The 21,548-nt window shown below is 49.4% G+C and overlaps 3 protein-coding genes across 42 annotated transcripts in view; 1 reads left to right on the top strand and 2 right to left on the bottom strand.

Moving 5' to 3' along the window:
* ZNF846 (zinc finger protein 846) overlaps positions 1-20,887 on the bottom strand; it is a 60,754-nt gene extending 39,867 nt beyond the window's left edge. Inside the window, exon 1 of one of the 2 annotated variants that reach the window (XM_050770415.1) lies at positions 20,833-20,887. The gene's annotated coding sequence lies outside the window, so the exon portion shown is untranslated. Of the gene's footprint in view, positions 1-8,103; positions 8,731-20,832 lie in introns of those variants that run through there. The other variant, XM_050770414.1, reaches the window with a different exon arrangement.
* The window catches only part of PIN1 (peptidylprolyl cis/trans isomerase, NIMA-interacting 1), a 429,836-nt gene that overhangs the window by 375,750 nt on the left and 32,538 nt on the right, over positions 1-21,548 (top strand). Inside the window, exon 1 of one of the 38 annotated variants that reach the window (XM_050770810.1) lies at positions 2,895-2,899. The exons of 30 other annotated variants lie outside the window; for them this stretch is intronic. The gene's annotated coding sequence lies outside the window, so the exon portion shown is untranslated. Of the gene's footprint in view, positions 1-2,894; positions 2,900-7,359; positions 7,364-11,496; positions 11,501-14,099; positions 14,105-14,219; positions 14,224-14,729; positions 14,734-18,224; positions 18,229-21,548 lie in introns of those variants that run through there. 7 more of the 38 variants (XM_050770806.1, XM_050770778.1, XM_050770816.1 and 4 more) reach the window with 7 other exon arrangements.
* On the bottom strand, positions 12,758-21,517 carry FBXL12 (F-box and leucine rich repeat protein 12). 2 transcript variants are annotated; one of them, XM_050770657.1, is made up of 3 exons: positions 21,017-21,517; positions 20,833-20,905; positions 12,758-14,201 (listed from the first exon to the last, which is right to left on the bottom strand). In XM_050770657.1, the coding sequence occupies exons 1-3, from the start codon at positions 21,100-21,102 to the stop codon at positions 13,380-13,382; spliced, it is 981 nt and encodes a 326-aa protein (XP_050626614.1). In that variant the 5' UTR covers positions 21,103-21,517; the 3' UTR covers positions 12,758-13,379. The 2 variants fall into 2 exon arrangements, with proteins under 2 accessions (XP_050626614.1, XP_050626615.1); XM_050770658.1 differs by lacking the exon at positions 21,017-21,517 and adding an exon at positions 16,313-16,356 and having other exon boundaries at positions 20,833-20,895.

Below are 21,548 nucleotides of genomic sequence, written 5' to 3'. Positions count from 1 at the left end.
ACTCATAGTAAAAGCCAAAATGTTTAGTTGTTCTCATGGCCCCGTATGAGCCACTGCGCCCGGCCAATTTTTTGTATTTTTAGTAGAAGCGGGTTTCACCATGTTGGTCAGGCTGGTCTCGAACTCCTGACCTCAGGTGATCCACCCGCTTTGACATCCCAAAATGCTGGGATTATGGGCGTGAGCCACCGCACCCGGGCTATTTCTTTTTTTAATTTTAATTCTTCATAGAGACAGGGTCTATGTTGCTGAGGCTGGTCTAGAACCCCTGGGCTCAAAGAATCCTGCCTCAACCTCCCAAAGTGCCAGGATTACAGGTGTGAGTGACTGCGCCCAGCCTACATTTGTGATTTAAATCAGAGCACGTTCCTCATCTCTCAGAACTCCTCAATAACCATCGGTTGGAAAAAAAAGCAAAAAAAACTAAATGTATTTATATATAATCTCTAGGAGTTAACCTCACTGAAAGATACAGCCGATTTAAGAAGAAAATTTTAAACTCTCTTCAAGGGCCTATAGAAGAAACGGGATGAATGGAAGCGTGATTCACTCTGTGGACTGGCAGATACCTCTGGAAATCTGATGTTTTATTATAATAGGTTCTCGGGAAGGCAGAGACTTTTATTTGGGACATAGAGAGGCTTGGCCAACCAGAATGAAGGACCCACCCAAGTCCCGCCCCCAAGCCTGAGCCCTTTCCTTTGCTCCGCCCACTCTGCCTGAAGCCCCCTCAACAGGACCCACCGGGTGATCGCAGTCTCCCAGCCCCGCCTTCTAGGGCTGGTCTTCATGCGAGGCCACGCCCCTAGGTCTGTCTGATTAACATTTTACAACCTATTCTCTCTGAAGTGTAGTACCTGAAGGCTTCCTCTGGAAATAAGAACTTGGGTCTCCCGCCTGAACAACATGGTGAAACCCCGTCTCTACTAAAAATACAAAAATTAGCCGGGTGTGGTGGCACACGCCTGTAATCCTAGCTACTCAGGAGGCTGAGGTAGGAGAATTGCTTGAACCCCAGAGGCTGAGGTTGAAGTGAGCTGAGGTTGTACCACCGCACTCCAGCCTGGGCGACAGAGCGAGACTGCATCTCCGGAAAAGAAAAAAAAATACAAAAATTAGCCAGGCATGGCGGCTCACGCCTGTAATCCCAGCACTTCGTGAGGCCGAGGCGGGTGGATCATCTGAGGTCGGGAGTTCCAGACCAGCCTGACCAACGTGGAGAAACCTCATCTCTACTAAAAATACAAAATTAGTTGGTGTGGTGGCGCACACCTGTAATCCTAGCTACTCAGGAGGTTGAGGCAGGAGAATTGCTTGAACCAGGAGATAGAGGTTGTGGTGAGCCGAGATCCCAGCATTGCACTTCAGCCTGGGCAATAAGAACGAAACTCCGTCTCAAAAGAAAAAAAAAAAATTAGCTGGGCGTGGTGGCTGGCGCCTGTAATCCCAGCTATTCGGTAGGCTGAGGCAGGAGAATCGCTTGAACCCGGGAGGCGGAGGTTGCAGTGGCCAAGACGGTGCCATTGCACTCCAGGCTGGGCAACAAGAGCGAGACTTCATCTCAAAAAAGAAAAAAAGAAAAAAAAAAAGAACGTGGATCTCCATAACCTTAAAGCCTCCTCTCAAAAAAAAAGAAAAAAAAAAGTTTTAATCTCCCTAAAAACTGGAAGCCCCACCCCTACCTACTCCACCCCAGCCCCCGGTTTGAGCTATCCTGCCATTCTAGACCAAACCAATGTATTTATTTTCCTTCTTTTTTCTTTGAGATGGAGTCTCACTCTGTCACCCAGCCTGGGTGCCATCTCCACTCACTGCAACCTCCACCTCCCTGGTTCAAGCGATTCTCCTGCCTCAGCCTCCTGAGTAGCTGGGATTACAGGCTTCTGCCACCACACCCAGCTAATTTTTTATTTTTAGTAGAGATGGTGTTTCACCATCTTGGTCAGGCTGGTCTCGAACTCCTGGCCTCATGTGATCCGCCCAGCTTGGCCTCCCAAAGTGCTGGGATTACAGGTGTGAGCCACTGCGCCCGGCCAATGTATTTCTTAAATGTATTTGATTGAAGTCTGATGTCTCCCTAAAATGTATAAAACCAACTGCACCCCAATCACCTTGGGCACATGTTCTCCGGATCTCCTGAGGGCTCTATCACGGGCCATGGTCACTCATATTTGGCTCAGAATGAATCTCTTCAAATATTTTACAGAGTTTGTTGCTTTTCATCGACATTGCTTAGGCTGACATCGAATTCCTGAGCTCAAGCTGAAATTGCTGGAGGCCTTCTTCCTGCCCACTGCATAAAGAATATGGTGTGGTAGTAAAGGAAGAGTTTAGTGGACATGAGGCCGGCCATGCCACGTGGGAGTCGGAGTTCCTACTCAAATCATCTCAAAACTCCTAGGTTAGGGGTTTTCCAAAGACAGTTTGGGGGAAGGGGTGGGGATGGCCGGGTAACAGGTGCTTGCTGCTGATTGGTTGGGGCAGAGATGAAATCATAGGGGGTCAAAGCCATCCTACAGACTGAATCGATTTTGGGTGGGGCCATAGAAGCAGGGTTGGCGGGTCCGTGTGGAGTGTTAGGTGTCAGGCATGCAATAAAACCCGAACGGGTATCTCAAAAGGCCAATCTGGGGTTCAGCAATAGTGATGTTATTTGCAGGAGTAATTGGGGAAGTTGCATATTTCATAACCTCTGGAATAGTGGCTGACATTTATGTCTGCATCTCAGCAGAAGTCAGGCTCCTCTCCTTCCCACAGCCTGATGGTCCCCCATTAGTTTTACCAAAGTGGTTGAGTTTTGGGCAAAGCTTATTATCATTTAAACTATAGCCTAAATATTTCTTAAAGTTACCTCAGCCCAATAGCCCAGGAAATATTAAGGGAAAAGGAAGATGGGGGGTGGGTTGGCTCAGATCTCTTTCACTGTCATAATTTCCTGATATATATATTTTTGAGACAGGGTCTCACTCTGTTACCCAGGCTAGATTGCAGAGGTGCAATCAGTTCACTGCAGCTTCAACCTCCCCAGACTCAAGTGACCCGCCTATTCTAGAGTTCATTCAGCCTCACAAAATGTTGGAATTACAGGCGTGAGCCACCTCGATTGTCCTGATATTTTTGCAAAGGCAATGGTCGACGAAGAGTCGAACTCTGTAAAACATTTGAAGATATTGATTTTGAGCCAAATATGAGTGACCATGACCATGGCCCACGACACAGCCCTCAGGATGTCCTGAGAACATGTGACAAGGGTGGTTAGGGTGCAGCTTGGTTTTATACATTTTAGGGAGACAGGAGACATCAACCAAATACATTTAATAAATACTTGGCTTGGTCCAGAAAAGCAGGAACAACTCAAAGCGGGAAGCTTCCACGCTATAGGTAAATTTAAACTTTTCTTTCTTTCTTTTTTTTTTTTTTTTTGAGATGGAGTTTCGCTCTTGTTGTGCAGGCTGGAGTGCAATGGCCTGATCTCGGTTCACAGCAACCTCCGCCCTCCCAGGTTCAAGCCATTCTCCTGCCTCAGCCTCTGGAGTAGCTGGGATTACAGACATGTGCCACCACACCCGGCTAATTTTGTATTTTTAGTAGAGATGGGGTTTCTCCATGTTGGTCAGGCTGGTCTCAAACTGCCGACCTCAGGTGATCCGCCTGCTTCAGCCTCCCAAAGTGCTGGAATTACAGGCGTGAGTCACTGCGCCCAGCCAATTTAAACATTTTCTAGTTGACAATTGGTTGAGTTTGTCTAAATACCTGGGATCAATGGAAAGGAATGTCTGTGGCCAGGCATGGTGGCTCATGCCTGTAATCCCAGCATTTTGGGAGGCCGAGGCGGGCGGATAACCTGAAGTCAGGAGTTCGAGACCAGCCTGGCCGACATGGTGAAACCCTGTTTCTAATAAAAATACAAAAATTAGGCAGACGTGGTGGCACCCGCCTGTAGTCCCAGCTACTTGGGAGGCTAAGGCAGAAGAATCGCTTGAACCTGAGAGGCAGAGGTTGCAGTGAGCCGAGATCATGACACTGCACTCCAGCCTGGGTGACAGAGCAATACTGCATCTAAAAAAAAAAAAAAAAAAGGGCCAGGAGTGGTGGCTCACGTCTGTAATCCCAACACTTTGGAAGGCCGAGGTGGGCAGATCACGAGGTCAAGAGATCGAGACCATCTGGCCAACATGGTGAAACCTCGCCTCTACTAAAAATACAAAAATTAGCTGGACACGGTGGCGGCTGCCTATAGTCCCAGCTACTCAGGAGGCAGAAACAGGAGAATCGTTTGAATCTGGGAGGTGGAGGCTCCAGTGAGCCAAGATCGTGCCACTGCACTCTAGCCTGAGCAACAGAGTGAGATCCTATCTCAAAAAAAAAAAAAAAAAGGCTGGGCGGGCACGGTGGCTCACGTCTGTAATCCCAGCACTTTGGGAGGCTGAGGTGGGCACATCATGAGGTCAGGAGATCAAGACCATCCTGGCTAACACAGTGAAACCCTGTCTCTACTAAAAATACAAAAAATTAGCCGGGTGTGGTGGCGGGCGCCTGTAGTCCCAGCTACATGGGAGGCTGAGGCAGGAGAATGGCATGAACCCAGGAGGCAGAGCTTGCAGTGAGCCGAGATGGCACCACTGCACTCCCGCCTGGGCGACACAGCGAGATTTCTTTTCAAAAAAAAAAGAAAAAAGAAAGGAATGTCTCAGTTGTGATGATAAGAGGTAGGGGAGACCAAAATTTTACTATGCAGATGAAGCTTTTAGCTAGCACGCTTCCAAGAAATACGTTGTAAAATGTTTCTTATCAGACTTAAAGTCTGTGTTGATGTTAATCCCGGAGAGGTATGATGAGACATGTTCGACCCCCACTTCCCACTATGGCCTGAAACAGTCTCCCAGGTTATTTTTTTTTTTTTTTTTTTGGACAGGGTTTCGTTCTTGTTGCCCAGGCTGGAGATCTCGGCTCACCGCAACTTCTACCTCCCAGGTTCAAGTGATTCTTCTGCCTCAGCCTCCCGAGTAGCTGGGATTACAGGCATGTGCCACCACGCCCGGCTAATTTTGTATTTTTAGTAGAGAAGGGGTCTCTCTATGTTGGTCAGGCTGGTCTTGAACTCCCGACCTCAGGTGATCTGCCCGCCTCAGCCTCCCAAAGTGCTGGGATTACAGGCATGAGTCACTGCGCCCGGCCTTTGGGTCTTTTTTAATTTTTAATTAGAGACAGAGTCTCGCTCTGTCGCCCAGGCTGGAGTGCAGTGGCGCTACCTTGGCTAACTTCAAGCTCCACTTCCCGGGTTCATGCCATTCTCCTGCCTCAGCCTCCCAAGTAGCTGGCACTACAGGCGCCTGCCACCATGTCCGGCTAATTTTTTGTATTTTTGCATTTTTTTTACAAAAAAGAGGCCGTGCCCGGCCTCTCAGGTTAAATTTTAAGAGCCCTAGCTGAGGAGGAAGTTCATTCAGATGGCTTAGAGGGGCCTTAGAATTTTATGTCTGAGGCTGGGCACAGTGGCTCACATCTGTAATCCCAGCACTTTGAGAAGCCGAGGCCAGCGGATCACTTGAGGTCAGGAGTTTGAGACTAGCCTGGCAAACATGGCGAAACCCCATCTCTACTAAAAACACAAAAATCTGAACCGGGTGTGATGGCGGGCTGTAATCCCAACTACTCAGGAGGCTGAGACAAGAGAATCCCTTGAATCTGGGAGGCAGGTTATTACATATGTGAGCCACTATGGCTGACCAATATGCATTCTTTTTGACATCAGAAGTTAATTTTTAATGAAAATTTCATGTCTAAACACAAATATCCATCAATGGGTGGATGAACAAATTGTGCTAGATTCATACAACAAAATACTACTACTCAGAGATAAAAGGAACAACAGTGGGTTCCTAAAACAACCTGGATGAACCGTGAAATCACGACGCTGAGTAAAAGACAAGCCCTCGTTGCTGGGAGTGGTGGCTCACGCCTGTAATCCCACCACTTCGGGAGGCCGAGGCAGGTGGACCACCTGAGGTCAGGAGTTAGAGACCAGCCTGACCAACATGGAAAAACCTTGTCTCTACTAAATATACAAAATTAGTCAGGTGTGGTGGCGCATGCCTGTAATCCCAGCTACTCAGGAGGCTGAGGCAGGAGAATTGCTTCAACCCGGGAGGCAGGGGTTGAGGTGAGCCGCGATCATGTTACTACACTCCAGCCTGGGCAACAAGAGCGAAACTCCATCTCAAAAACACAAAAACAAACAAACAAACAAACAAAACAAAACAAAAACAAACAAAAAAGACAAGACCTCTTCCTCACCACAGAAAGTATACACTATGTGATTCCATTTACATAAAATCCAGTGAAGGCCGGGAATGGTGGCTCATGCCTGTGATCCCAGCACTTTGGGAGGCCGAGGCGGGTGGCTCACAAGATCAGGAGATCGAGACCATCCTGGCTAACACAGTGAAACCCAGCCTCTACTAAAAACATACAAAAAAATTAGCCAGGCATGGTGGCGGGCGCCTGTAGTCCCAGCTACTGGGGCGGCTGAGGCAGGAGAATGGCATGAACCCGGGAGGCGGAGCTTGCATTGAGCCGAGATTGCACCACTGCACTCCAGCCTGGGTGATAGAGCGAGACTCTGTTTCAAAAAAAAAAAAAAAAAATCCAAGGAAAAGCAAAAATAATCTGTAGCGACAGAAAGCAGATCTCCAGTTGCTTAGGGAGAGAGACATGCCAAAGAGCACAGGGAACTCTTAGGGGTGATGGTTTCATGAGTGTCCACACATGTCAAAGCTCGTCAAATTATGTACTTCAAATATGTGCAATTTTTATTTATGTATTTATTTTTCAAAACAGAGTTTACTCTTGTTGCTCAGGCTGGAGTGCAATGGCACGATCTCGGCTCACAGCAACCTCCGCCTCCTGGGTTCAAACAATTCTCCTGCCTCAGCCTCCCGAGTAACTGGGATTAGAGGCATGCGCCACCACGCCTGGCTAATTTTGTATTTTTAGTAAATTTTGTATTTATTCATGGGGTTTCTCCATGTTGGTCAGGCTGGTCTTGAACTCCCAACCTCAGGTGATCTTCCCGCCTCTGCCTCCCAAAGTGCTGGGATTATAGGCATGAGCCACTGCGCTCGGCCATATGTGCAATTTATTACATGTTAATTATACCTCAGTGAAGCTGTAGGGGGTTGGCATGGTGGGTAGCTCATGCCCGTAATCCCAGCACTTTGGGAGGCTGAGGCAGGCAGATCGCTTGAGCCCAAAAGTTTGAGACCAGCCTGGGCAACATGGTGAGACCCCATCTCTACAAAAAAAGAAAAATTAGCATGGTGGCATGTGCCTAAAGTCCCAGGTGCTTGTGAGGCTGAGGGGGTAAGGAACACTTGAGCCCTGGAGGTCTAGGCTGAAATAAGCCATGATGCACTCTGGCCTGGGCAACAAAGCAAGACCCTGTCTCGAAAAAAAAAAAAATTTTTTTTTTGTTTTTTAAAGAATGTGTAGGCCAAGTTAACCCTCCAGACAGGCAAAAATGTGTTATGTGTCATAGCCTATAATTTGTACGATAACATCAAGGTCGCTTTGGTCCAAGGGCAGGATCTATGGTGAGTACATATTCTTACACAAGGAACAGTAAATAAAGTAGAAATCCTGGCTGGATGCAGTGGCTCATGCCTGTAATCCCAGCACTTTGGGAGGCCAAGATGGGCAGATGGCTTGAGCCCAAGAGTTCAAGACAAGCCTGGGCAACATGGCAAAACCCTATGTCTACAAAAAAAAAAAAAAAAGGCCAGGCATGGTAGTGTGCAGCTATAGTCTCAGTTACTTGGGAGGCTGAGGTGGGAGGACTGCTCGAGCACGGATGAGGGAGGTTGCAGTGAGTCGCAATTGGGCCAGTGCACTCCAGCCTGAGGGACAGAACAAGACTGTGTCTCAAAAAAAAAAAAAAAAAAAAATGTAGGCGAGGCGTGGTGGCTCATGCTTGTAATCCCAGCACTTTGGGAGGCCAAGGTGGGTGGATCACCTGAGATCAGGAGTTCAAGACCAGCCTGACCAACGTGGTGAAACCCCATTTCTATTAAATACAAAACATTAGCTGGGTGTGGTGGCGGGTACCTGTAATCCCAGCTACTCAGGAGGCTGTGGCAGGAATCTCTTGAACCTTAGGGGCAGAGGTTGCAGTGAGTCGAGATTGCACCATTGCACTCCAACCTGGGCAACAAGAACAAAAACTCCGTCTTAAAAAAAAACAAAAAAACAAAAAAAACAACAACGTAGAAATGTTGGAGTTGTTCTCAGGAGTTGTGTTAACTGGAAGTCAAGATGGCAGTCGGCATCCAAGATGGAGTCATGACTGCCTTCACAGCCCCTGATGAGGCCCAGTTACTGGGCCTCCCTTTCAGATACTGTTGCATGGCAGCATGGCAGCTTTATATCCTGGGCAAGATTGTGGAGTAAGATTACTCAGGTTCTACTTTACCAGCTATGTTGCTTTGGGCAACTTAACTTCTCTGTGCCTCAGTATCTTCATCTCTACCTCGCTCAGTGGGCTGCTGATAGAAGTTCATGCATGAAGGACTGAGCACACGGCCTGCCACATAAGAAGCACTCAATAGGCTGGGTGTGGTGGCTCACGCCTGTAATCTCACCACTTTGGGACGCTGAGGCAGGAGGATCGCTTGAGCCAAGGAGTTTGAGACCAATCTGGGCAACATGGTGAGACCATATCTCTACAAAAAAAAAAAAAAATTATTATTACTATTATTTTTTTGAGATGGAGTCTCGCTCTGTCACCCAGGCTGGAGTGCAGTGGCGTGATCTCTGCTCACTGCAAGCTCCGCCTCCCGGGTTCACACCATTCTCCTGCCGCAGCCTCCAGAGTAGCTGGGACTACAGGCGCCCACCACCATGCCCAGCTAATTTTTTGTATTTTTAGTAGAGACGGGGTTTCACCATGTTAGCCAAGATGGTCTCGATCTCCTGACCTCATGATTTGCCTGCCTCGGCCTCCCAAAGTGCTGGGATTACAGGCATGAGCCACTGTGCCCGGCCTATTATTTTTAAAAATTAGCCAGGTGTGGTGGTACATGCCTGTATTCCCAGCTACTGGGGAGGATGACGTGGGAGGACTGCTTGAACCCAGAATTTGAGGCTGCAGTGAGCTACAGTCACACCATTGAACTCCAGCTTGGGTGATGGAGTAAGACCGTGTCTCAAAATAAATAAATAAAAATAAAATAATAGTAAATGTCAGCTATTGTGATTATGCTTTGCCTTCAGTGGAGGGCAGCCCTGAAGCCCCCAGCCCCTTATCTGGGAGAAAGCAATGATCAGGGGCAGAGAGGTCCCAAAAGGGGAGAAGCTCTGTCTGATATCCCATCACCCCATCACCCCTCGGGTCAAGGCCCATGTTAGAGGTCACTAAGGCAGAATGAATTCTCCATAGGGTAAGCCCAGGAAGAGACACCTGTAACCAGTGGTATGCTGTGGCTCAAGAGAGCCAAATGCTGAATCTTCAATTATTTTGTGAGCCAGTTGTTAAACTGTTGGTAGCTTGAAACCAGCTGTGATCAGACAGTGTTTACAACATAGTAATCAGCAAACGCTACAGATCAGGACTTTCCTCCCCCATCTGCTAGCACTGCCTGTAAACACTTACCTGCTTCAAAATTAATGCCTGCTGGCCAGTCGTGGCGGCTCACACCCGTAATCCCAGCACTTTGGGAGGCTAAGGCAGGCAGATCACTTGAGGCCGGGAGTTTGAGACCAGCCTGGCCAACATGGTGAAACCCCATCTCCTAAAAACATAAAAATTAGCTGGGTGTAGTGGCATGTGCCTGTAATCCCAGCTACTCGGGAGGCTAAGGCAGGCTGAAACTTAAACCTAGGAGGCAGAGGATGCAGTGGGCTGAGATGGCACCATTGTACTCCAGCTTGGGTGACAGAGTGAGACTTGCTTCTCCAAAACACAAACAAAAAACTAAAATTAATGCCTGCTGCTCCCTTCCTACTGGAAAGGCAGGGAGGAGAAAGAAAGGAAGCTTTTTTCCTGTGGAGTTGTTCCAGGTTGGGGCATCGGCAATACACTTCCAGAACCACCTGCAGAGTCCAGCACAGGGCTGGTGTTGAGTCACCCTCATATTCTCCCAAACTGACCCCAGCTCTCCAGACACTCTCTGCAAGTCTAACAGACCTCATTTCCCTCCTTGCCCCCACAGGCTCTGAGACTTCACCAATCTCTCTGTTTCCACCTGGTTCAACCCAGCCCCCAGATGTCCTGGGCTGGAGCTGCTGGGGTTGGTCACAGCACTGGACAATCAGACCCTGACTACGGCCACATCAGGGGCACACTCATACCCTAGTCCTAGTGTGACCAGATGGAGAAGGAATTTCAGGTGAGGCTGCTCATGCCTGTAATCCCAGTACTTTGGCAGGCCAAGGCAGGAGGATTATTTGCACTTAGGAGTTAGAGACCAGCCTGGGCAACATAGTGAGACCCCATCTCTACAAAAAATAAAAATTAGCCAGGCGTGATGGCACATTCCTGTAGTCCCAGCTACTTGGGAGGCTGAAGTAGGATGGCTTCAGCCCAGGAGTTCGAGACCAGTCTCGGCAACATAAGGAGACCCCTGTCTCTCTCTCTCTTTCTCGCTATCTATCTATCTATCTATCTATCTATCTATCTATCTATCTATATTTATTTATTTTTGAAACAGTCTCGCCCTGTTGCCCAGGCTGGAGTGCAGCAGCACGATCTCGGCTCTCTGCAACCTCCCTCTCCAGGGTTCAAGCGATTCTCCTGCCTCAGCCTCCTGAGTAGCTGGGATTATAGGAATGTGCCACCAGGTCCAGTTAATCTTTGTAGTTTTGGTAGAGACAGGGTTTCACCATGTTGGCCAGGCTGGTCTCCAACTCCTGACCTCAGATGATCCTCCCGCCTTGGTGTCCCAAAATGCTGGAATTACAGGGATGGGACACACCGTGCCTGGCACCATCTCTATTAAAAAAAAAAAAAAAAAAGTCAGGTGCGGTGGCTCACACCTGTAATCCCAGCGCTTTGGGATGCTGAGGCAGGCAGATCACAAGGTCAGGAGTTTGAGACCAGCCTGACCAATATGGTGAAACTCCGGCTCTACTAAAAATACAAAAATTAGTCAGGCATGGTGGTGCATGCCTGTAATCCCACCTATTTAGGAGGCTGAGGCAGGAGAATCGCTTGATCTTGGGAAGCGGAGGTTGCAGTGAGATGAGATTGTGCCACTGTACTCCAGCCTGGATGACAGAGCGAGACTCAATTTCAAAAAAAAAAAAAAAAAGAGAGAGAGAGAAGGAATTTCTACTGCAACTCTGAGTGGGAAGAGCATGGGAGGAACACCTCCGGCTCTTCTCTGATGGGTGAGTTTGGAATAAGAAACCAAGTGTACCCAGCTCAGCCCTCTTCTCCAACCTGGGTCTAAGTACCAGAGGAGGCATCCTGGCCTGCTGAGCCGGCAGTGAACCCACAGAGCCGGGGCTTAGCCACACACAGCAACGCTCATCTCAGGGGTGGGCGCCCACGATTACAATCTGACACCTGCATCTTTCAAGTGGTTCAGACTCGAAAGGCAGGAAAAGGAGTTGTTACTTACTGAACCCCTAAAGCCTGAGCCACCTGCGAGGCCCTGCCCACTCCTGTTCCCATTATCTCCTTTTGTTTATTTTATTTTTTTGAGACCAGGGTCTCACGCTGTCACCCAGGCTGGAGTGCAGTGGTGATCACAGCTCACTGCAACCTCCAAGTCCCAGGCTTAAGCAATCCTCCCACCTCAGCCTCCTGAATAGTTGGGAAACCAGGGAGTAGCTGGGTAGATACACACCACCACACCTGGCTAATTTTTTCCGTAGAAATAGGGTTTCACCAAGCTGGTCTCGAATTCCTGAACTCAAAGTGATTCGCCTGCCTCAGATGTCCCAGGTTGGCCTTGAACTCCTGGGCTCAAGTCATCCACCCAGCTCAGCCTCCCAAAGTGCTGGGATTACACATGTGAGCCACCATGCCTGGCCCTGACCTCACTTTAGACAGCTCTTCCCCCTGCTCATTCTGCCACACAACCTGCTTTCTGTTTCTGGAAAATGCCAAGTTCATTCTCAGCTGTGCTGGCCTTCCCTCTTTTCCCCTAGCTCTTCTGACTTTTGCTTTCTCTTCACCTCTCAGATCTCAGCACAGAGGCCTGCCCTGCTCACTTAACCATGCAAGTGTGGTTCCATTACATTACCCTGGTGTATTGGCTCAGAGTCTCCAAAATTACAACATGGTGGCCAGGCGCAGTGGCTCACACCTGTAATGCCAGCACTTTGAGAGGCCAAGGCAGGCAGATCATGAGGTCAGGAGTTTGAGATCAGCCTGACCAACATGGTGAAACCCCATCTCTACTAAAAATACAAAAAATTATCTAGGCATAATGGCAGGCGCCTGTAATCCCAGCTACTCGGGAGGCTGAGGCAGGAGAATCACTTGAACCCAGGAGGTGGAGGGTGCAGTGAGCCGAGATCGCACCATTGCACTCCGGCCTGAGTGACAGAGTGAGACTCTGTCCCTGCCCAAAAAAATTAAAACATGGATTGGTTTACCTGTTTGTTGTCCTGTCTTCTCCTCTATGAGATCTATGAGGGCAGGGTCTTGTCAGTTTTGTTCATTGTTGTGGCCCAGTTTCCCAGAACCTAAAATAGTGCCTGCAAAATAGTAGAAGCTCAAGACACATTGGTTGAATGAATAAAGTGAATACTTCTTGGGAAAAAAAAATGATTTTTTTCTTTAATAGCAAAATAATATGTCTTGGAAAATACAGCATACAAAATACAGAAAATAGAATTGAGAGCTTTTATGAGCATATCAATCATTGAATAGCGAGTCTGCGTTGCCTATCTCTCCGCGTCTCTTGCGTGCGTGTAGGTATACAAATGGGATATAGGCTTGTGGGTGTGCATGCATAGACAGTCCTTCTTGGGTACTCATAAGGGGGCTCAGCCCCTCGGGTGCCCCTAAGTCTTAACCTCACCCCTTCTTCATCCGTCCTGTTCCTGAGGACGACCGTGAAGGTGACTCTTCATCAAGAGCCTCTGGAGGCTGGGAGCTTTTTGAGTAAGGCTTTGCAATGTAACCATGAGGTAGCTATGATCATCCTTATTTCCAGATGTGGGAACTAGGCTTCCCAGAGGTTGATGATATGACCAAGGCCACACAGCTGGCAAACAGTGATTCCAATGGTCTGGAGGTCCCTAGGCCTCTGTTCTGTCAACCTGGGGCTTTCAATTTCCTCAAGTCTGATTATCTACCCTCTTCAAAGTGCTGCTCAGAGGGTCTGGGGCTCAACGATGAAAGCTAGGATGGCTCCCAGGGACAGGTGGAGTAGTTACATCCACCAGTCCATAGACTCTTTGGGGCAGGCCCTGACAATGACCATACAGTGGGGCAGCCCCTTACACAGGATCTTCTCCGCCTCCTGACCCTCCCAGCCCAGCCCCTGCAGCTCAAGGACTCTGAGCTTGGGCATAGTGAGGCAGGAGGAGAGGATTTCAGTGGGGGAGGGCATTTCCGGGGTGATGAGGGGACCCTGCAGGCACAGACTCTCCAAGGCCGGCATTCCCTCCAGGACAGCCAGGCCAGGGGCAGAGAGGCCCCTCACGGTCAGCCGGATCTTGCGCACATCTCGGAGGTGGCGGCTGATAGCCAGCAGGGTGCTGTCAGCAGACAGGGTGCAGCCCAGCACCTCGAGCCTCTGCAGATAGCTGAGCTCCTGCAGGCCAGCATCCAGCCCTGTCTCAGTCACACGGTAGGTGCCACCCAGCACCAGCGAGCGCAAGGCCCGGAAGCGCGTCAGGCCCTGCAGGTGCTCGTCGCGGAAGGCGGGGACGCGGTCCAGCACGATGCATTCGAGCAGGGGCAGCACGGTGGGGTCCTGCTGCTTGTGGAGCCAAGCCATAGAGATCTCGCAGCTGTGCAGCTCCAGGGTCCTCAGGGTGCTGGGCAGGCTGGTGATGGGCACCATGCTCAGGTCGGCCACGTGTAGGCAGAGGCGCTTCAGGTTGGGGCATTTCTGGCCCAGGGCTCTCAACAGAGCAGGGGACAACTGGGGGGCCTGGGAGCCAGAGAACAAGTAGCCACCCATCCGCAGGGAATGGAGCCGGGATGCCATGTACCTTCGAAGGAGGTGCCACATGACTTTAGGTCGCATCTGTAAGAGCCAGGGATTGGGGTGACACAGTGAGAGGTATGGAGTTTCCAAGGCCCCTGCTGGGCTGGAGACACACATCCCCAGGGTGGGGGATTCTGGTGCCCTGCTTCTGCCCTTCCCTAGCCAGTCTCCTCCCCAGGTTCAACCTCCCCAGGTTCAACAAGACGGTTTGAGTGCACCATCTTGCCTGCTAGGGCTTTGAACAAATCATTTTTTTTTTTTTTTTTTTTTTTTTGAGACAGGGTCTTGCTCTGTCACCCAGGCTAGAGTGCAGTGGTGAGATAATGGCTCACTGCAGCCTGGACTTCCTAGGCTCAAGTGATTCTCCCACTTCAGCTTCCCAAGTGGCTGGGACTTCTGACACATGCCCAGCTAATTTTTGTGATTTTTAGTAGAGACGAGGTCTTGCTACGTTGCCCAGGCCAGTCTCCAACTCCTGGATTCAAGCGATCCTCCCATCTCAGCCCCTCAAAGTGCTGGGTCTACAGTCATGAGCCACTGCACTCGGCCACTTAGAATAAATCTGGTGGGGGCCAGGCGCACTGGCTCATGCCTGTAATCTAAGCACTTTGGGAGGCCGAGGTGGGTAGATCATTTGAGGTCAGGAGTTTAAGACCAGCCTGGCCAACATGGTGAAACCATGTCTCTACCAAAAATACAAAAATTAGCTGGACGTGGTGGCGAGTGCCTGTAATCCCAGCTACTCAGGAGGCTGAGGCAAGAGAATCGGTTGAACCCAGGAGACAGAGGTTGCAGTGAGCTGAGATCGCGCCACTGCAATCCAGCCTGTGTGATAGAATGAGACTCCGTCTCAAAAAAAAAGAAAAAAAAAAAAAGGATAAATCTGCTGGGGGGAAAAACATACTAACAGAATCTACCTTTAGCAATAGATTCTTACCATTTTTCTGGACTAAGAAAGAGAGCAAAACAACTCATTGACATTTTACCTGTTGTTTAATGATCACCTCCAGTAGAAATAAGCAACACAGAATAAAATTTTAAAAGGTGAAAACTACCCGGAGTAAATTAGGTCTATGTTAAAAAAACAAAACAACAAATGAAAAGGCTGGGCACGGTGGCTCACACCTGTAATCCCAGCACTTTGGGAGGTCAAGGTGGGTGGATTGCCTGAGCTCAGGAGTTCAAGACCAGCCTGGGCAACGTGGCGAAATCCTGTCTCTACTAAAAATTTTAGAAAGCCAGGCACGGTGGCTCACACCTATAATCTCAGCACTTTGGAAGGCTGAGGCGGGTGGATCGCTCGAGGTCAGGAGTTTGAGACCAGCCTGGCCAAAATGGTGAAATCCCGTTTCTACTAAAAATACAAAAATTAGCTGGGCGTGGTGGTGGGCGCCTGTATTCCTAGCTACTTGGGAGGCTGAGGCAGGAGAATTGATTGAACCCAGGAGGCAGAGGTTGTAGTGAGCCAAGATTGCACCAGTGCGCTCCAGCCTAGGTGACAAGAGTGAAACTCTGCCTCAAAACATAAACAAAAAACTAAAAATAAAAATAAAAATAATAGTTGGGCAAAGTGGCAGGGACCTGTAGTCCCAGTTACTTAGGAGGCGAAGGCATGAGAACCAGCTCTGGGAGGTGGAGGCTGCAGTGAACTGAGATCACACCACTGCACTCCTGCCTGGGCGACAGGGTGAGACTCTGTCTCAAAAAAAAAAAAAAAAAAAAATCACAGCCAGGAGTGGTGGCTCAAGCCTAGCACTTTGTGAGGCTGAGGCAGGCGGATCACCCGAGGTCAGGAGTTCAAGACCAGCCTCACCAACATGGAGAAATCCCGTCTCTACTAAAAATACAAAATTAGCCAGGTGTGATAGTGCATGCCTGTAATCCCAGCTACTTGGGAGGCTGAGGCAGGAGAATCTCTTGAACCTGGGAGGCAGAGGTTGCGATGAGCCGAGATTGTGCCATTGTATCAGCCTGGGCAACAAAAGCGAAACTCCGTCTCAAAAAAATCACAGCCTGGTACAGTGGAAGCTGCAAAAATCAACCCTGGGAAGTTAGACTTAGTAGAAAATAAAAAGCATACATAATTGATAGCACTGGGCATTTCATTATAAGTACATGTTATCTTAAAAAGAAAAAAATAGCATGCTTACATCTGCCTTTTATTGCTGGATTTCTCTACTTGACATCATAGGGCCTAATGGAAAAAGGAAAATTGTCTAATAACATATTCTTCATGTGTGCTTACAAAGGTGTTTCTTTTCTTTTCTTTTTTTTTGAGATGGAGTTTTGCTCTTGTTGCCCAGGCTGGAGTGCAGTGGCACGATCTCAGTCACCACAACCTCCGCCTCCTGGGTTCAAGCGATTCTCTGGCCTCAGCCTCCCGAGTAGCTGGGATTACAGGCATGTGCCACCATGCCTGGCTAATTTTGTATTTTTGGTTTTTTTTTTGAGACGGAGTCTCTCTCTGTTGCCCAGGCTGGAGTGCAGTGGTGTGATCTCAGCTCACTGCAACCTCCGCCTCCCAGATTCAATTCTCCTGCCTCAGCTTCCCGAGTAGCTGGTACTACAGGCATGTGCCACCACACCCGGCTGTGCTTTCTTTTGTATTTTTAGTAGAGATGGGGTTTCACTATGTTAGCCAGGATGGTCTTGATCTCCTGACCTCGTGATTCGACCACCATGGCCTCCCAAAGTGCTGGGATTACGGGCATGAGCCACCATGCCTGGCCTTAATTTTGTATTTTTAGTAGAGATGGGATTTCTCTATGCAGGTCAGGCTGGTCTCAAACACCCGATCTCAAGTGATCTGCTTGCCTCAGCCTCCCAAAGCGCTGGGATTACAGGAGTGAGCGACCGCGCCCGGCCAAAAAGGTGTTTCTACATCAAGCTCTTCCATTCACTGAAAGAAAATAGCTTATTATCAATCCTTAAGGAAGCATGCTTGCATTTGCCTTTTATACATGCATATGTAAACCCATGTAATACAAACTGTATTAGTCTATTTTCATGCTGCTGATAAAAACATACCTGAAACTGGTAAGAAAAAGAGGTTTAATGGGACTTACAGTTCCACACGGCTGGGCAGGCCTCAAAATCACGGCGGGAGGCGAAAGGCACTTCTTACGTAGCGGTGGCAAGAGAAAATGAGAAAGAAGGCCAGGTGCGGTGGCTCATGCCTGTAATCCCAGCACTTTGGAAGGCCGATGCGGGCAGATCACGAGGTCAGGAGATTGGGACCATCCTGGCCAACATGACGAAACCCCATCTCTACTAAAATACAAAAAAAAATTAGCCAAGTGTGGTGGCACACGCCTGTAGTCCCAGCTACTTGAGAGGCTGAGGCAGGATAATTGCTTGAACACGGGAGGCAGAGGTTCCAGTGAGCCGAGATTGCACCACTGCACTCCAGCCTGGTGACAGAGCAAGACTCTGTCTCAAAGAAAAATAAATAAATAATTTTAAAAATACAAAAAATTAGCTTGGTGTGGTGGCACGCACCTGCAGTGCCAGGTACTCAGGAAGCTGAGGCAGGGGAATTGCTTGAACCCAGGAGGCAGAGGTTGCAGTGAGCCAAGATCGTGCCACTGCACTCCAGCCTGGCAACAGAGCAAGACTCCATCTCAAAAAAAAAAAAAAAAAAAAAAAAAAAAAAAATTGAGAAAATGAGAACGAAGCAAAAGTGGAAACCCCTGATAAACCCATCAGATCTCGTGAGACTTATTCACTATCACAAGAATAGCATACAAAAGACCAGCCCCTATGATTCAATTATCTCCCCCTGGGTCCCTCTCACAACATATGGGAATTCTGGGAAATACAATTCAAGTTGAGATTTGGGTGGGGACACAGCCAATCCATATCATATCACCCCTGGTCCCTCCAAGTCTCATGTCCTCACATTTCACAACCAATCATGCTTTCCCAACAGTCTTCCAAAGTCTTAACTCATTCAGCATTAATCCAAAAGTCCACAATCCAAAGTCTCATCTGAGACAAGGCAAGTCCCTTCCACCTATGAGCCTGTAAAATCAAAAGCTAGCTAGTTACTTCCTAGATACAATGGGGGTACAGGTATCGGGTAAATGCAGCCATTCCAAATGGGAGAAATGGCCAAAACAAAGGGGTTCCCCTATGCAAGTCTGAAATCCAGTGGGGCAGTCAAATTTTAAAGCTCCAAAATGATCTCCTTTGATTCCAGGTCTCACATCCAGGTCACACTGATGCAAGAGGTGAGTTCCCATGGTCTTGGGCAGCTCGGCCCCTCGTGGCTTTACAAGGTATAGCCTCCCTCCCGGCTGCTTTCACAGGCTGGCGTTCAGTGTCTGAAGCTTTTCCAGGTGCATGGTGCAAGCTGTGGGTGGATCTACCATTCTGGAATCTGGAGGACAGTGGCCCTCTTCTCACAGCTCCACTAGGCAGTGCCCCAGTAGGAACTCTGTGTGGGGGCTCTGACCCCACATTTCCCTTCCACACTGCCCTAGCAGAGGCTCTCCATGAGGGCCCCACCCCTGTAGCAAACTTTTGCCTGGACATCCAGGCGTTTTCATACATCTGAAATCTAGGCAGAAGTTCCCAAACTTCAATTCTTTTTTTTTTCTTTTTTTTTTTTTGAGATGGAGTTTCGCTCTTGTCACCCAGGCTGGAGTGTAATGGCATGATCTCGACTCACTGCAACCTCTGCCTCCCGGGTTCAAGCGATTCTCCTGCCTCAGCCTCGCAAGTAGCTAGGATTACAAGCATGTGCCACCACGCATTTGTGGTATGTTTAGTAGAGATGGAGTTTCACCATGTTGGCCAGGCTGGTCTCAAACTCCTGACCTCAAGTGATCCGCCTGCCTTGGCATCCCAAAGTGCTGGGATTATAGGCGTGAGCCACCGTGCACGGCCCCGTACCTCAGTTCTTGGCTTCTGTGCACCAGCAGGCTCAAGATCACGTGGAAGTTGCCAAGACTTGGGGCTTCCACCCTCTGAAGCCACAGCCTGAGTTATACATTGGCCCCTTTCAGCCACAGCTGGAGCGGCTAGGACATAGGGCACCAAGTCCCAGGGTGCATGCAGCATGGGGGCCCTGGGCCCGGCCCAGGAAACCACTTTTCCCTCCTGGGCTTCCAGGCCTGAGATGAGAGGGGAATGCCATGAAGGTCTCTGACATGGCCTGGAGACATTTTCCCTATAGCCCATTAGACTCCTTGCTACTTATGTAAATTTCTACAGCTGGCTTGAATTTCTCCCTAGAAAATGGGTTTTTCTTTTCTATCACATAGTCAGGCTACAAATTTCCAAACTTTTCAGCTCTGCTTCCCTTAGAAAACTGAATACTTTTAACAGTACCCAAGTCACCTCTTGAATGCTTTGCTGCTTAGAAATTGAGAAGTTGAGATTTGGTTGGGGACACAGCCAAACTATATCATGAACCAAGAGAGAAAGAAACATGTTCTAATGAATCTTCTCAGGAAGCTGAGGCAGGAAGATCGCTTGAGCCCCGGAGGTTGAGGCTGCAGTGTGCTATCATTTCGCCACTGCACCCCAGCCTGGGTTACAGAGTGAGATCCATCTCAAAAAAATAAATTACAGAAAGATAAACTGCAGAGCATAAATGCACACAAAACCAATGGATGAATCAACTTTTCCTTGCAAAACCAATGACTGAGAATACTCTAAGTTTCATAATATCAGGCCAGGCGCTGTGGCTCACACCTGTAACCCCAACACTCCAGGAGACTTGAGGTGGGAGACAACTTGAGTCCAAGAGTTCGAGACCATCCTGAGCAACATAGCAAGACTGTCCTTAAAAAAATAACCTCAAAAGCAATACTGTATTAAAGGGAGTTACAGATGGATATATACAGTAAAATAGTCTAAAAGTAGAACACTATCTAAATAGTAGAACAGCATTACCTGAAGTTTAGAAATACATTACTAATACTATAATTGTTTATGGACACACACATATGAAGTAAGGTAAAAGGAAGGGTGCAAATCCACTTTATAATAGCAGTTATCTATGAAAATAGTTTCAAAAAGGGTAACAAATATATCTCTAAATGTTTTGGGTGGGCCAGTTGCGGTGGCTCATGCCTGTAATCTGAGCACTTTGGGAGGCTAAGTCGGGAGGATCACTTGAGCCCAGGAGTTCGAGACCAGCCTGGGCAACATAGTGAGACTCTGTCTCCACAAAAAATAAAAGATTAGCGGGTATAGTGGTGAGCGCCTGTGGTCCCAGCTACTCAAGAGGCTGACATGAGAGGATCGCTTGAGTTTGGGAGGTCGAGGCTACAATCGCACCACTGCACTCCAGCCTGAGCAGCAGAGCGAGACCCCCGTCTCAAAAACAAAACAAAAACTTGATAACATAGTCATAAATTAGCATTTATCGAATGATAAATATGTGCCAGACTGTTCTAAGCCCTTTCCCTGCATGATCTCAGTGAAGTCCCACAATAGTCCCGTGAGGCAGGTACTGTCCTTTATCCCCATTGCAGGGATGGGGAAATTGAGGCCCTGAGGTAGAATAGGAGCAGGTAAGCGATGATGCCGAGATAGGCCCAGGACTACCTGGCTCTAAATCCCCAGCCCGGGTACCGACAACCTGTCCCAGGGTGGGAGAGGTGGTCTTTCGGGTCCGGGCACCGCGACCGCGGCCCAGGCCCGCCTGGCCAGCCATGCCTACCGTGTAGAGCGTCAGGTCGACATGTCGCCACAGCCACCGGTCGTCCACCAGCCTCTTCCAGCGGTGACAGACCCTGGGGGAGGGGACGCGCGGTTAGAACGACCCCAGCCCCAGGCCACATCGCATCTCCAGGTCCCAGGTGCGCCCTCCGCCCGGCCCTTCCCCCCCGGAGGCGGGGCCGCACCTGGAGATGCGGATCCGGTCCCGTACCGGGAGGTAAGAGAAGATCTCAAGCAGGACTGAGTCCGGCAGTTCGACCAAAGTCGCCATGATCCCGCCGACACGCACTTCCGCTTCCGGTTAAGGAGACCCGAGGGGGTCCCCGCGGGGGCCCCGAGGCGGCTGACAGGGCGGCGGCCGCGACCTTCCCGTAGCCGGTAGAGGACTTTGACTTTCCTTTCGCTGGGCAGTGATTGGGTCCCAGGGCCGGACCAGCCGCGGATGGGGACCAGAAACCAGACTGGAAAGCGTGACTGAGGCAGTGAGAGTCTTGCGGGACGTGGCTGAGGCGTGATTTGGCCGCGACTGGGAACTAAGACCAAGTCCGCAAGGCGGGGCTGGAGTGAGGCGAAGCTCGGGGGCGGAGCTAGAGACGAGGACCAAGTCCGAAAGGCGTGGCTGGGGTGGGGCGAGTATCGGAGGTGGTGCTAGAGACGAGGACCGAGCCTGGAAGGCGTGGCTGGAGTTGGGCAAGGCTCAGGGACGGAGCCAGAGAC

This window comes from Macaca thibetana, chromosome 19 (assembly GCF_024542745.1).
Source record: "Macaca thibetana thibetana isolate TM-01 chromosome 19, ASM2454274v1, whole genome shotgun sequence".
Lineage (NCBI taxonomy): Eukaryota > Metazoa > Chordata > Mammalia > Primates > Cercopithecidae > Macaca > Macaca thibetana.
Note: the sequence above shows the minus strand (reverse complement) of the source record. Positions and strands in the feature narration are given on the sequence as shown.

Bases quoted from the DNA above. Each gene is read 5' to 3' on its own strand.
- FBXL12 (XM_050770657.1), bottom strand. From the start codon at position 21,102: ATGGCGACTTTGGTCGAACTGCCGGACTCAGTCCTGCTTGAGATCTTC. The intron at 20,906-21,016 runs GTGCGGCCCCGC...CCCCTCCCCCAG, and splicing joins GACCGGATCCGCATCTCCAG to GGTCTGTCACCGCTGGAAGA. The intron at 14,202-20,832 runs GTAGGCATGGCT...TGGCTCTTACAG, and splicing joins TCGACCTGACGCTCTACACG to ATGCGACCTAAAGTCATGTG.